The following is a 14,639-nucleotide window of genomic DNA, read 5'->3' as shown; positions in this document are numbered from 1 at the left end:
CCCGCTTTAAATTAGTAATAAGTAATTCTAAAGGATAGAATATCTTTAGAACATACTGACTTTATTTTAAAAGACATAGTCAACTAAATCGACAATGTATTCCTTTAAAGCAGAAGACGGCGAAGTTTAATAAATATGTATTCGACATTAATGCAATATTGTTATACATGTTATGTACTAAACGTCTATGCATGGAGTCAAATAAAGAAGAAGACAAATAACTTTTCGTTCATTTTCTTTACTAATTCCTCAATAAATCAAATGCGTTTTGCTTTAAACAGCAACAATATATAATATAAACTTAAATATTTAAAAAGAAATCAAACAAATTTCTAAATCAACAAAAACAAAAAGGCGTCGGTTATGTGACCATACAATATACATGTAACAGAAAATAAAGGAAATGGTGATCAAAGAAAATTACAAAAAAGCAGGACACGCTGGTATTTAAACATATAGATAATAGATAATTATATAGAAAATAATTTTAGTTCTAAGAAAACACCGTTCAATAAACAATATAACATCAATATTGAATAGTCAATAAGCGTCGTGCTATAAGTCTTTAAACCGTGTAATATCAAACTGTAACGCTGAGCAATGTATGCAATATAAATTTTTAACAGTGCAATATGAATAATTATACACGTTAACATATATCTGGTATACAATATCAAAACTATACAATAACAATACAATTTTAACAATCAAACCTAAAAAATCAGTGATTTGAAATAGAATTATTCTAACATAGCATTTGACGTCCGAAAACAGTGTGCCAAATGTAATAATAAGCTTCAACAAACATACGCATTATAAAAAAAAAATAATAAGTGAAAAAGCTATTCAGTGGTGTGCTTAAACACATATGTAAAACATGCAATAACACAAATAATTATTATATGAGGCTATCCTCACTTCAGTATGACATTTATATGTTGATTCATTAAATAACTGCTGAAAATAAAATACATTAGAATTAATGCAACATTTTACTCTGCAACCTTCACTTACAGTGAAATTGTCTTAAAAAATCCAAGGCATTTTGACGAAGAACACCTAGGAAAGAAATGAAATAAAAATTAGTAGTTAAGTTTGATTATGCACAAAGAACTCTCGCAAGACTACTTCGTTTTCAATCTTCATCCTGAAATTCCAAAAATTCTAAACATTAGATTTCACTCTTAGCAGTCTGAACATCCTGAAATTTGAATGTGTTATATATAAATAACTCTAAGTATAAAAAAAAATAATCATATATACCTAATTTCCAGATGATTAATAAGAACGAAACAATTTCACCTTTTAAATATAACAATATTTTATTGGCATTAGCTCGTTTTAGAATTAATTCGTTTAAAACAATATTCGTATGAAAAATTACGTCTGAAATATCAATCTATATAATGTGTATATTTTCATTTGATCATTCAATTACCAAATACTGTATCAATGTGTTTATCCGGAATACCAACAACCAAGCGTCCAAAGAGTCCATGGATCTTCAACTTCTGTTTGTAACCTTTCACTGAAAATAAATATGTAACGTGTTACACCAATGTGCTTGGACGTAAGGTAAATACACAATTTCAAACACGCTTCACAATATTCCCTACTAAACAAAGGGTTTAAAGGGACTTCATCGAGGTTTTAAAGCCTAAAACATAACATTTGAATCTCTTACATAATTGAGCTAGGGCACTTTAAACAAAAATATATGCAAAGATGGTTAAGGAATATACTTTGAAATAAATTGAAAATTGTATTTATATGCCTTTCTTAGCCCGACTGAGTGAAAAGCGTTTAAATGTTTTTCATTTTTTGTTTGTTTACAATTTGAATGATTATTCCGAAAAACGAAGTGCCCGAATGATCTAAAATTTATTATGTTTTTATACATAACGGTATATTTAGATATCGATTATAGCACAATTATAATTCTTGAAGGAATTAGTTAGTTAGTGGCATTATATATCCTGCAAAATATTCACCCGACATATGGCTGATTGACACCTTATCAGCATTTAAAAGTCTTTTATCTATTATACTCATCTTCAAGCTAGGTCTTACCATTTTCAATGGGATCCATGTAGAATATATGGTCCGAATCTACGTTACAGAAGTCAGCTATACTTTGTATAGAAAGAGGGTCAAGGTTTGATGGGAATACCTTCATTACTTTGTAGTAATTTATTGATTTCGGTGCATTTACTATGGTCTGTAAACGAAGGAAAGTGAAGATATACCTAAATATAGCGGTAAACGGGAAAATAACATTTAAAAAATAATTACTTTTAAAAATAAAGAAACAAGTGAATTGTCCTTTTGAATTTATGACATCGAATATATTTTGATATAATCCCTCGCGCACAAGTTAGAAATAATAGAATGGAACATTGTAAGAATTTTCTTTTAATATAAAAAGTAATCTTAAGACTAAACATGGCGAAGTTCAATTTTGTAATTATTATGACTGAAGTTTTAAATTCATACACTACTATTAGAAAAAGTCCTAAATTGAAATATTAGTTTTAAAGTCTAATTAATATATAATATGCAAGAAAAAGAATCAAACACCGGCTGTTGTATCAGATGGAAATATCTATCTCTCGGGAAACATTTACCCTCGTGCTAGATTTTCCAGTCTGTACCGCAAGCCGGTGTAAGATTCTTATATTTTAATACTTTGATTCTTAAAACTGCCCGAAACCTTTTCAAACCAATTAAAACAGGTGTCTTTTCAGGACACCTATGATCGATTAAAACTCATCTTCATTACCTTATGTTTAGGACATTATAAAATATTTTTTTACAATTTACCTATCAAACTTAAAATGAATAATAGTTTAGTGTTTACTATATAACTAATTTACTTTTTAAACTTAAATTGAAAAATATAAGCACAAAATATCATACCCCATGCCGGTTAGTTACAGCTTTTTCGGTTCCAGGCCAGTATTTTACAACTTGTGAAATGAAACAGACTTGACTGCCTTTTGCCACAAGTGGTCTAATAGCAACTATTCCCTGAAATATAGAACAGAAATGTAATAAACTGTTAAATGCAACAAAAAACACTATCCATATTTTTGTGTTAAAAATAACACAACATGTACTGTAAATGGTGATGAATTAAGACGTTGTTGTGGTGGTGTGTGTTGGCAGTAAACCACTCTGAGTTTACCAAACACAGTTTAGCCACCGGCTCATTCCTGGGCAGGCTGTCAATCAGTTTACCACTACTAGTTGCCTTCACTTTCGCAAGGAACTGCATACTTAGAACGGATTTCATGACCAATCACAAATAAAGTGTCATGCACCGTCCGGCAATCGAACCCTGGTCGCTCGATTCACAGCCTGGACAACTCTCTACCTCTTGAGCAAACCGAACGGCCGAATTATGACGTCTAATTTCCTGTCATTTAAGTACTCAAGTTGAGAGATGTGAGAGATTAAATTTTGAGTGCATTGCTTAAAGTTACCTACGTCGAAACTTGTCTAACTGTACCGTTTAACTAAGAATAAATATATTAAGAAGTGTACAGAATAATACGCTGTTGAATGTAATACCGGTATTTAAACATACATTTTTGTTATCGAAACATTCTCTATGAATAATTATTTGCATTTTTTTTATTTTGTAAAAGAACTGGAGAAACGACAAGAAACAATTTCTAATGACTGTCATGTAAACGTGTAAATGTTTTGTGTAGTGGTTCCTTTGTTTAAATTGTAAATATATTTCACCATTTCTGTAAGTTTGTTCTTCTATTCTCTTCTATTACCCTTCAACCCCCGCGTTCCCAAATGTATTCATCCTCACTTCCTGTGATTTTCATCGCTATTAATTACACTGTATTAAATGATCAGGTTATGGGGAACAGTACCATAAACGGCGGTGTCTTAAATGATCTAAACTCTAATATGTCTATGGTGACAGCCACATGATTAAATATTTTCTATATGTTCATGCTTGGGCAGGTTGCTTGTTGACTCTAAATGTTTTAGGAATCGGGGAATCATTTTAGGTATGACTTTAAGTAGTGGTATACATGTAATTATATTTTCGTCAACTAATTCATGCTACATATAATGACGTTACCAACTGACATATATAACATTCTACCTGGTATGACCTTTTTCCCACACGCCTAAAATAATGCACGGTAGGAAAAGTGAGGCCTGAGTTCAGAAGTAAAACTTGAAAGTCTTCATTTGATCTTTACAGTGTCAGTGATACTTAAAATCCAAGAAAATCAAAGACAGAAACCAATGAAAATATTTTCCCTAATGCTACGTACCTTTTTAAAATCATCTTCTCTCGTGTTAAGATCATAAAGGCTGACAGCCGGGGAACTTTTTGCCGAGGCGCTTTCATCTGTTGCATAGTGAGTAATAGTTTTGTCAAGTTCGTGAATCTGGGCAAACTCCTTAGTCGACAAGCCTGAACCCCAATTATTCTGCCACTCATAAACCTGAATAATATATGACATCTTAATGCACACAGCTTTACTGGAAAAATAACGTAAGTAATCTTTATACAATATATGCAATACAAATAATATTTGTAATATTCAATATTGAGGTAGCCTTTTTGTACACAAATTTCTCTTCTTCAAACTATGTATTCTTTCTGATTCTGTTTTTGTCTAAAGTAAAATTTGTATGTTCCATTTATTCTTTATTACTTAATAGCTTCGATAAAATATAATCATTCCATCAGTGCTTTGCTAAAAGTGACAAAAAGTATGGAATATTTTTTTAAATGTTTTCTTTAAGCTTTGAGCCATATATCGGTGCATTATACTATAGCTATCAATGCATTATAGCAGAAAAGGACATTAATTGGTTTTCACGGATATAGAAATGCTAGTGTTTATTTAAAAATATAAGCGCTGCTGATATACTTTGCTCATCCTTGAGTAAAGTTTTTCAATCACAAAGTCATTGAAATATATTGAATTCTTACTAAATAGTTGATGTCAATAAAAATATACATAAACTTCATGTATGTGACTTCTTTCCGTATTACAGGAGAAGTAAAGTTGGTCTTTTCTTAACAAACTCCCCACAAAACTGCCAGTTTTTAATGATACTATATAGTCATATTATGGCCACCAATAGTGTGTATAAATTTAAACATAACTTATTGACTTTTGTGTGACATCAAAACATGTTTATTTTATTTTTACAAAGAAAAATGTAACAATTGAATCAAATTGAAGCATAGAATATCTTTAAGTATTTACCATAAACAATGCCTGTCTTCTGATCCCGTTGACCAGGAATATGAAATATTTTAATCAGATTTTCATATATACAATGTATGATATATCAAGAAAGTATAAACTTACCTTAGACGCTAAAATGCATTCATTAATTATTAATCCGATGAAGATAAACGATCGTAATAATTCAAAATCCATGCTGAATTTTAAAATTGTTGCTTTTCTTTCCTTCTTTAAAACAACAGTGAGTCGTGGACCTTATTTAGATGTAATGCAGTCAACTTCTGACTAAATATATTCGGATTGTTTCAGGTATATTCATTCAAAGCCCCGAGGACATCGTGGTGGTCAGGTTAGTGTGAAATATATTATTTGATGCAGATCCAGATAACGGACGCATTAAAGAAACATCTGATTTTATCTTTAACAATTTTACAATTAACACTTAAACTGGACATTAACAGAAAATTGCCTGCGGATCACACGTGACTAATTTTGTCCAAAAAGTTGTACCAGACCTGACCACAGCGGAGATGAGGCTGATATGTGATAAAAAATAATGTGCCTGGGTTATGTTATGTGTGACATATTAAAATTACCATGTTTAAGGGATACTAAGGCAAGATAAAGACACAGATATTAAAATGATCTTATGAACTCAAATCACATTAAAATGAATTTTCTTAAAAACCAAGCATGAATTTTTGTATTTATTCTATAAACTTTAAATTTGTAGCGGAAATATATATCTATATATGTTGAACGAAATTTAGAAGCTGACAGAATCACCAAGTAGTTTTAAAACAAGTTGTGTGGCTTGAACAAACCCTCGAAGTTGCAATTACATATATTGTGGATATTGTATGTTATTGATTGAAATTCATTTGAGATTCCAAAGTTCACTGTGACAACTATTGTGAAATCTTAACGCTCTAACCTGACCCGCGTGGAAAACCATCATTTATTAATACTTTATAATGAGAAAAGTTTGTTCATGTGACTGCCTAGTGTATTTATATTGAGGACATTTACAGAATATTGATTCTAAACGAAGAAATGAAAACTTTGTCTGTGTCCCCCTTTAAAACTTAACAAAGTGGCTTGGCTTGAAGTAATAGAAAGAATCTCAATCCCTGGTCAGTGAATTTTGAAATATATATGCATTTGAAACAAGCTACAATTATATCAAAATCGTGCGGACATTGAGAAATACGAAATAAGAAACATTATAGATTACAAATAATTTGACGCCTGCACTTGAAACTAGATAAAAATAAATATTTCGCTGCAGAGTTATTATCAACAAAAACAAATATTGGTTACGATGCATGCAATTGTTAGATTTGTTATGCGTTCCTTTAGATACAATAATGTTCAATATGGTGTGATAATTTTTAACTTTATCCACTTTATGACTATTTCTTCTAAACAATATGCTTTGTTGTAATACGGTGAATTTAAGTTTCCCTGTTCTAAAATATGTAACTCTTTTTTATGTTATCATAGTGAATACATTAACTAATAAATGCAAATTGTTGGCACCCAATTTCAGAATGATCAAACTGCTAGAAGTATTTTTCTATATGTCATTAAACTTAAAAAAGCAGTTTAAACGACTTTGCAATTCAGGAAATTTCATTATTGGCTAAATGTTTAAACATGGTTTATCAAATATACATACACTCGTACCTTTTTCTACCACCTTCATATTGAGATTCATAGTGTATACTTTACAAAAATACTTATTTATTAAAGTTTTAGCATGCTTGCTGACGGACACTCATTCTTCCTATGTGACCAGTGCAAAACAACAACAACACAACAACAACAACAAAAAACACACACACACAAGCAAACAGGAACACTAGTCTGGTCTGCACTGCTGTTTGCTTCTCTTTAAGTAATTTCCATTTTGCAGAAAAGTGATGAATGATTTTATCAAGATTGAAAGATGTCTATTCTAGAAATTAAGCGTGATAAAATAGATTAATTTATGGTCTCAACGCACAAACGTACCAACCGCTACTGATTCTCCCATTACGGTATTATATAAATTATATTACTGTTTAAAGTAAAGATATTTAACTTGTAAGATATCTATTTATTACGTAATGTTCTGACGTAGAATACAAATAGAGTAAATCGATGTATATTACTTTGTCTGATATATACTTGTATCTGTCAGTTCTACTTTAGAATTTGTGATTTTATGAAAGTTTTTCTCGAAAAAAGTTTTAACTCGAAAACACAAAACTTTTAGTCTCTCCTGGTTTAAAAATTAACTACATGATTGTGAATTGAGCTAAAACAAATGAAAAATATAGTTATTTTATTATTCAATGTAAGAATAAGCAATAAATCATACTTTAATAAATGTAAACAGCTTAATCATGAGCGTTTCGTGTAATATTGTCTTTACAATGGCTTGTACTTTCTGGGCAAAATTTGCATATTATATGTAGTAATTCCCGTGAAATTCAAATATGACGATTGCGTTCGGCTTGCGCAGCCGAAATTTTGTAAGAACGCTCGTACGAGATAAAATACAACATATATAAAATGATTAGTTCAAAGGCTCTTTGCCTGGAATGTTCTGCGAGCGTCTGATACGATATGATTACCTGTAAGCGTTTACTACCAGCGTATAACTCCCGTATAACTCTCCCATTCTTAACACGTGCGAAATGTGCGGATAGAAATTTCTTTTTTCTCTTTCTCTTTTGTGTACACTTGCACTGGATTATAGGACAAAACGCGATGTATCTTTTCATCTCTTTTCTTTTACACATATCATAAATTAATATCGTATAGTTAATGATAGATTAGACGTAGTGTTTATATTTAAGAGTATATAAAATACGATGCGAACTGAAGGATAAGACAGGAATTTGTATGTCGGACTTTTTGCATTTCTTTAAATCATACTCGGCGATAACCTTGTCTCTCTGCACCATTCCATTGAGGATTTTACAACTTTTCCAAGACAAGATCATGGCAGGTAATTTTGTCAATTTATGCTTTATGATAAAATTTATGTTTCAAATGGTAACAATTCCTCTAGACATAAACCAATAATTTGCATGTAAAGTATTTCTACCTTTAAAGTGGAAGAAAAACATAAAGAAATTGTAGGTTTTAACAAGAAAGATCCACATGTACAGGAACAGTAATTAATCGTCGAAAGAAAACAACGAGTAGCCTTTTTATCTCAGACGTTTATTAAAATGTGTACACAAATTCATTTTTATACATGAAAATGTATCCTAATACACTTGTCTGAATACTTCCCCTTGTAAAACATCAATGGTGTTTTACCTGCATTAATTTGTTTAGCAGACGCGCGTGTTATTTCCCTCTCTATGATGAAAATATTCCTGTTGATGTTAGGGCCGTTTTACCACCAACGCTTGTCATTCAATATCCTACTTTACATTTTCATTCATTAATTCTCAGAAATATCACAGTGAGAGAAAGCTTTCATTTAATTGTTATCGCCGAAACACGTGCTGCTTTTTGCCGCCGGTTAAGTGAATGATTTGTAATGCCTCATTACAGACCAGTGAACCGTCCCAGCACCTCTGTATTCATATATCACATATTTCAGTACTCTAAGATGTATTTTAACACTCGTTTTTATTTCAGCAGAATGCGTTTTTGCGTCATTTTGTACACGTCAAATTGAAATAAAATACTTTTTTTCTCAAACATCATTATTATAAAAACAAGTAGCCTTTATGCATACATTGTAGTTTTTTTTAAAGGCATTACATTATTTTACAAATATGTCTTCATCGGTTATCTGTTTTACAAAAAAATATAGTAGATCATAAGATACTGAAATCAAACGAAATACAGTAAAAAGCTCTGAACATTGGTGTTTTCCTTACTATATTAAGTTTATCATCTCATTTTCTCTACAGTTCAACATGTCAAAACCAGTTTTTTCCTAAACCATTAAGTAAACTCAAGTACATTTGAAACATTTTGAGATGGAGTCATATTCAACATGAGTCTTAGAAGACATGTCTGACTGTATTATTTCTTCGTCTGGTTGTACTGGTTACATGATTATAAATTGAAGAACATGTTCCTTAAATTAATAATCAAGTTACCCACTTTTTGTTTACTCGATTAATGATTTGAATCGGAAACAATTTAGTTTGTTCAATGAAGATTTACTGATAAGCCTAAAGGCTGGTGAAGTTCTCTGTGTTTTTAGTTTATACTGCCAGTGATGTAAGATATAAACAACATATGTGTGACTCAGCAAAAGATAAAATCTTGGCTGGAAACGAACTATGTTTTATAGTTTTCGTGTAGAAGTGACTTTGAAAATACAAATTCTATTACATTTTAATATAAATATAACTGTCTTCTTACGTCATTTCGGAACACAATTAACGGTTAAGTCAGACACTGTATATACTCATATAGATAACATCTATAGTTTATGTTTAACGATAAAAAGGTGTTTTCTGAATCAGACTGATTATTTTGATACTGATTACGTAACAGATGTTTTGGAAGAAGTATAAAACTTGAGGTTTATTTATTTAATGCTACCTGAATATAACACATTTGACGTAGCGTTGTAATTAATAGTATATTATTAAGAGCAAGTAAACCTGCAAAAGCTTACAATAATTCGATTACAAGTTTGCATTGACGATGCTCGTACTTCATAGCATACTTTGATGATAATAAAGATGAAATTCCTTAAAAAATGATATTAATACTAAACTACGGAGCTAAAACGAAAAGGGGCCGGGAGACCTTCACTATCCAGCTTTAAAATAAATGAATGAAAAACTGTTAAACACATGTGTCCAACAATAAATGATAACACCGAGAAAAAAAGGTTTCATTAAAAGGTAATGTATTGAATACACAGCAAACTCAAAAGAGCTCCACTGACGTCAAAAAGCCTAGAATATACATTCAATTTGTATTTGTCTTCATAGATCAAGTGATTCACTTACAAAGGATAAAAAGTCTGTGAAGGATAATAAAGAAATATACACAGTATAAACTTAAAATTCAATACTATAGTAGTAAGTACAATTCCTATGCCAAATGAGTGAAAAGTATTGTAGCGCGTTTTTAATTTTTTGGTCCTCTTTCAAATTAAAAATTATTATTCTGGAAAAACGGAGGAAAGGAATGATCTACAAATTTTCACACAAGTTATTGGTTCGGACTCACATCAAATAGTTTTTAAACATCGGGAAAATATTTCAAGTGTCAGTATGTTAAAATAAACTCAGGGGAGTCCCTTTAAAATGAAAATGGTTTAAAGAGGCTTGAGGGGGTCGATCAGGTAAAACTATCAATATGCCGCTAATGATCGTTTCAGCTCAAAATGACGAAACAGTTGTGATGACAGGTGGTTCTTTTACAGCCAGTGATGAAACCCCTGTGACAGCTCAACCTAAGACTGAAAGGTCAAACAGTAAAGCTCAAGGTCGAATGGTAACACCGGCGTCTTTTGATGACACACTAAGTGAAAGAGACTGGAAAACAAAACTGTGTTCTTGTGAGGAGGGTAATTCAACAAGTATGTTAACATATTATATAAATAACACATGGGTTTGTGGGGAACAATAAAAATATCATCCCGAGGAAAATACTGTTATCCGAGGCGTAGCCGAGGGTAACAGTATTTTGCGAGGGATGATATTTTTACTGTTACTCACAATCCCATGTGTTATTTATTTTATTACCCCGAACAAAATACTGTAATGATCTGAAATTGTCAAATAAATCTAACTATAACAAAAATAAAACAAGAGTAACACTAACTAAACTGTCCTTACTCTTTAAGTTTTAAGTGTACAGTACTTCTTGAGAAGTTCTCTTTTTCTTTTATTCTTTATGCGAGTGATGATATCTACTAGTCATAAACATACAATAAGCTGTGTTTTATTTAGAAAACCAAACACTAACCCATTTATACGGTTATGATCTGTGAAATCTGATCCTTCTGTTTCCAGAATATTCTTCACATGGTTTTTGACAAAATAATGATGACATCCTATGTATGTCCACCATAACTGTGACGTGTCACTGATTAAAATTGTTAAATAATCCTTTGTTGCATGCTTAAATCGTCTGCATGTTCCAGTTTGACACATAATTATTTACATGCAATTACTTACGTCCGTTGAAAACGGATGTTTAATTTTTGACTATTCAACAAAAAGATATCTTATATGCGAAAAGCACTCCAGGGTGCATACAACTAAATTTTATTAGTGCCATAGTAACTCCAGAGAAGATGGTGATGTTACTATTGAGGTTAACGTCGAAAAATAAGAATGAATCGAGAAAAAAATGGCAGCCCTTTTATTTAATCTTATTTAGAAAATTAGACCACGTGACCAGATTTTATACTACTTAATAGTAATGTTACCTATGAAACAGTACAAAATTCTTGGTCACGTGGTACACTTGCATTAACAGTAAGAATAACTCCCAGAGGTCTATGGGAAATTAACATTACGAAAAAGTGAGGGGTAATAAAACAATTTATCCTATCTATAAAATGTGTTTTATGCTATTCCTTAATAGCAACAATTGGCGTAGGTCTCTTTTATTTTCCTGGTGATTGAGTTTGAACTCAAATTGCTTCATTTAGTATTATAAAAAACTGTTTCATTTTTTTTATATCTTTTCAATTAATTTTATCTTTTCAAGCGAAATAAGTCATATTTCATCATTATTCCAAATATTCTTAAAACCGCACTTTCATTGTCATAAAGTAAACTAAAACTTGTTTTTAATTACGAAAGGAAAGGAATTAATATAAGTGTTATGCTTGTTTTCCAATCCATATATATTGTGATGTAAAAATGTTACATGCTTGTAAAAATTGATGAATAAAATATGTTTAAACTAATTACGAAATGAATTTTACTGTCATATATAATAGTAATGAATCTAAAAACATTTACACTTAGATATAAATAAATACCAGATTGCTTTATGTGGGCCTTATATGTCACGGACCGTATATGTCACACGTGTGACACTCGGTTCGAATTTGTCACACGTGTGACATATTCGGTCGAACATGGCACACCTTCCAGCAAAAAATGGAACATTCGGTTGAATTGAGTTGTTCTCTGCTTACCAAAACGCATTTCTCACTTACCAAAATGCGCCTTAGAAAAGAAAATACAAACATATACGTCACATGTGTGTGAGCTATACCTCAGGGATCAACTATATTCATTTTAAGTTTCATGACCATGCCCCTACTTCAAAAACTGTTGAAGCTACATGCGACACAAGTTGACAATTTCTGATTTGAGTCAAGGGCAATAACTATGGCATGACTGCCCGAATCGACAAGCAAAACCCCAGGAGGACAATAAGATAATGATGACCATCGTTCATGTAAAATTTCTTGATCCTGCCTAAATCATTTATGGGGCAACACTATAGATTCCGGGACGGACAGACGCACGTATGCAGACACAGGCGCACGACAATTAAAAAATTTAAATCCCCCCTTCAAAGTAGGGGAATAAAAAGTCGATGTTTTAATATTTAGGACATATTTTCGACCAAGCCAGTCGCTATGTCACAGTAGTCATCTTACAGGTAAAATGATAACAAGACGGCTTGGAATGAATGTAGATCACCCCTTATGCATTTATTCAAATTTGATAATTGTTTTTTATAACTTTTATTTCTAAAACTTCGCACCGCGCCCCCGCTAATTAGCGACTTTTCGCTCCGCGCCTCCGCCATTTAAATTCGTCAATTCTTGACTTGTCGCTTGGCGGGGTCGCGGAGCGAAAACACGAATGGCACAAATTAGCTACCATAGATTACTCCTACAATTACATTTAATATTTCAGAATGCAGTTTGTACTGTTGCTGGTGTTATCATAAATATATGGCAGCAATACGACTAGGGGAGACGCCATTTATGGGATTCCTACCTTGTGCAACATTTGCATTGAGGGTGAAAGTTAGAACGTTATTTGGAATTAAGGTTAGACTTTGTATAACTTTTGATTCATTTCATACCTTTTTCATCAGACGGTCATTTTTTGGTTAGCGCAGTAGGCGTGCCTTTACATTACATTTACGACAGTATTTCTATGTCAGAGAGCATGATTTTCCAACATCTGCTATTTCTAATGGTTTGATTTAAAAGGAATACTGTCTATATGATAAACCTTTAAAACATACCTAACTATATTTAAATGCGTAACATTTCGATATTGTGTACAGTACATGTAGCAAGTTACCAGATTTAAAATAAAACACATAATTGTTTTTAACTTTGATGGCGTCTATCATAAAATAATTACTTATTAAATTTACTCATTCTTACATCCAAAAATTGTCTATTTGCCAAACTTTGTGTCCGTTGTTGAAGTCACTGAATAGTGCATGTTTAAAAACATTTGACTTTGTATTGTAGAAATCAAACTACAGAGGCCCGTTGCATTAAATTTCTAACTTTCTAATTTCTAATACTATCCAAAATATAAGCTCTATAAATATAAGCTCTATTTCACGTTACATACAGATTTTAACCATCTCTGTATAATATTGGATCTTTATAAAATGCAAACACTTGCCACACATAATTTTATAAAAATTGAGTTATCGAAAGCTGAAAATTATTGGTATATCTCACTCCTTCACCGTTTTTTTAAAACATAGCGGCGCATGCATCGAATATGTAACACATATCTTTATATTCAATATCCTTTAAAGGGGAGCGGTAGCCTGGTGGTTAAAGTGATTGTCTCTCAAACAAGGATTATTGGTTCGAACCCAAACCGAGTCAAAACCATTTTCCACCAGTCCTGGTTGGTTCCAGGAAGCGGACTTTAAAGTGATTAATATAAGTTGCAAGATCTTGTTTCACAATCTAGCTTAAATAAATATGTTTAAATCAATATCTTTTCAGGGTTCCATTGTTGAAGATTTTCTCTCAACTTTGTTCTGTGAACCCTGTGTAATATGTCAGATGTCTAGGGAGTTGGACGACGTGGGACTTTAAACAAATATATAAAATAATGTGAATTATAACGTTTTAATAATTTAAGCCGCTTATAGCGTTGTAAAATATTTCATAATTTTATGTGAACATGTATGTCTTTTGTATTAATATTTAAATTGTAATGAATGGAATAATTGTGAAATAAAAAAATCAACTAGAATAGCGTTTTAAATTGTTCTAATAGACGGTATTCGTATGTTTTTAAAACTATGTCATTTTAATACGCTTTTACTTTTAATTACAAAGACAGCTGAAAACATGGTTATGCATTTGTTTACTGTATCTAGGGCAAAGTATACTAATATTTAACGCTGGTGCAAAAGATAATGTTCTGGAACAAGAAACCTATAAATATATGTTGAATTATATAATACTGAAACAAGACAAAA

The 14,639-nt window shown here is 31.4% G+C and overlaps 2 protein-coding genes across 3 annotated transcripts; one reads left to right on the top strand and one right to left on the bottom strand.

Annotated features, from left to right (window-relative positions):
- Positions 1 to 298: 298 nt before the first annotated feature.
- LOC132722087 (uncharacterized) lies at positions 299 to 5,508 on the bottom strand. Of its 2 annotated transcripts, XM_060706518.1 has the most exons (6): positions 5,355 to 5,508; positions 4,302 to 4,475; positions 2,917 to 3,027; positions 2,071 to 2,218; positions 1,439 to 1,528; positions 299 to 1,147 (listed from the first exon to the last, which is right to left on the bottom strand). In XM_060706518.1, exons 1-6 carry the CDS (start codon positions 5,424 to 5,426, stop codon positions 1,143 to 1,145), a joined length of 600 nt encoding a protein of 199 aa, XP_060562501.1. In that variant the 5' UTR covers positions 5,427 to 5,508; the 3' UTR covers positions 299 to 1,142. The 2 variants fall into 2 exon arrangements, with proteins under 2 accessions (XP_060562501.1, XP_060562500.1); XM_060706517.1 differs by having other exon boundaries at positions 299 to 1,528.
- Positions 5,509 to 7,863: 2,355 nt separating this feature from the next.
- Positions 7,864 to 14,390, top strand: LOC132722086 (placenta-specific gene 8 protein-like). The gene is made up of 4 exons (XM_060706516.1): positions 7,864 to 8,226; positions 10,582 to 10,782; positions 13,091 to 13,227; positions 14,158 to 14,390. Exons 1-4 carry the CDS (start codon positions 8,121 to 8,123, stop codon positions 14,248 to 14,250), a joined length of 537 nt encoding a protein of 178 aa, XP_060562499.1. The 5' UTR covers positions 7,864 to 8,120; the 3' UTR covers positions 14,251 to 14,390.
- Positions 14,391 to 14,639: the final 249 nt, after the last annotated feature.

This window comes from Ruditapes philippinarum, unplaced genomic scaffold (assembly GCF_026571515.1).
Source record: "Ruditapes philippinarum isolate M1 unplaced genomic scaffold, ASM2657151v2 ctg9965_1_1_1_1, whole genome shotgun sequence".
Classification (NCBI taxonomy): domain Eukaryota; kingdom Metazoa; phylum Mollusca; class Bivalvia; order Venerida; family Veneridae; genus Ruditapes; species Ruditapes philippinarum.
Note: the sequence above shows the minus strand (reverse complement) of the source record. Positions and strands in the feature narration are given on the sequence as shown.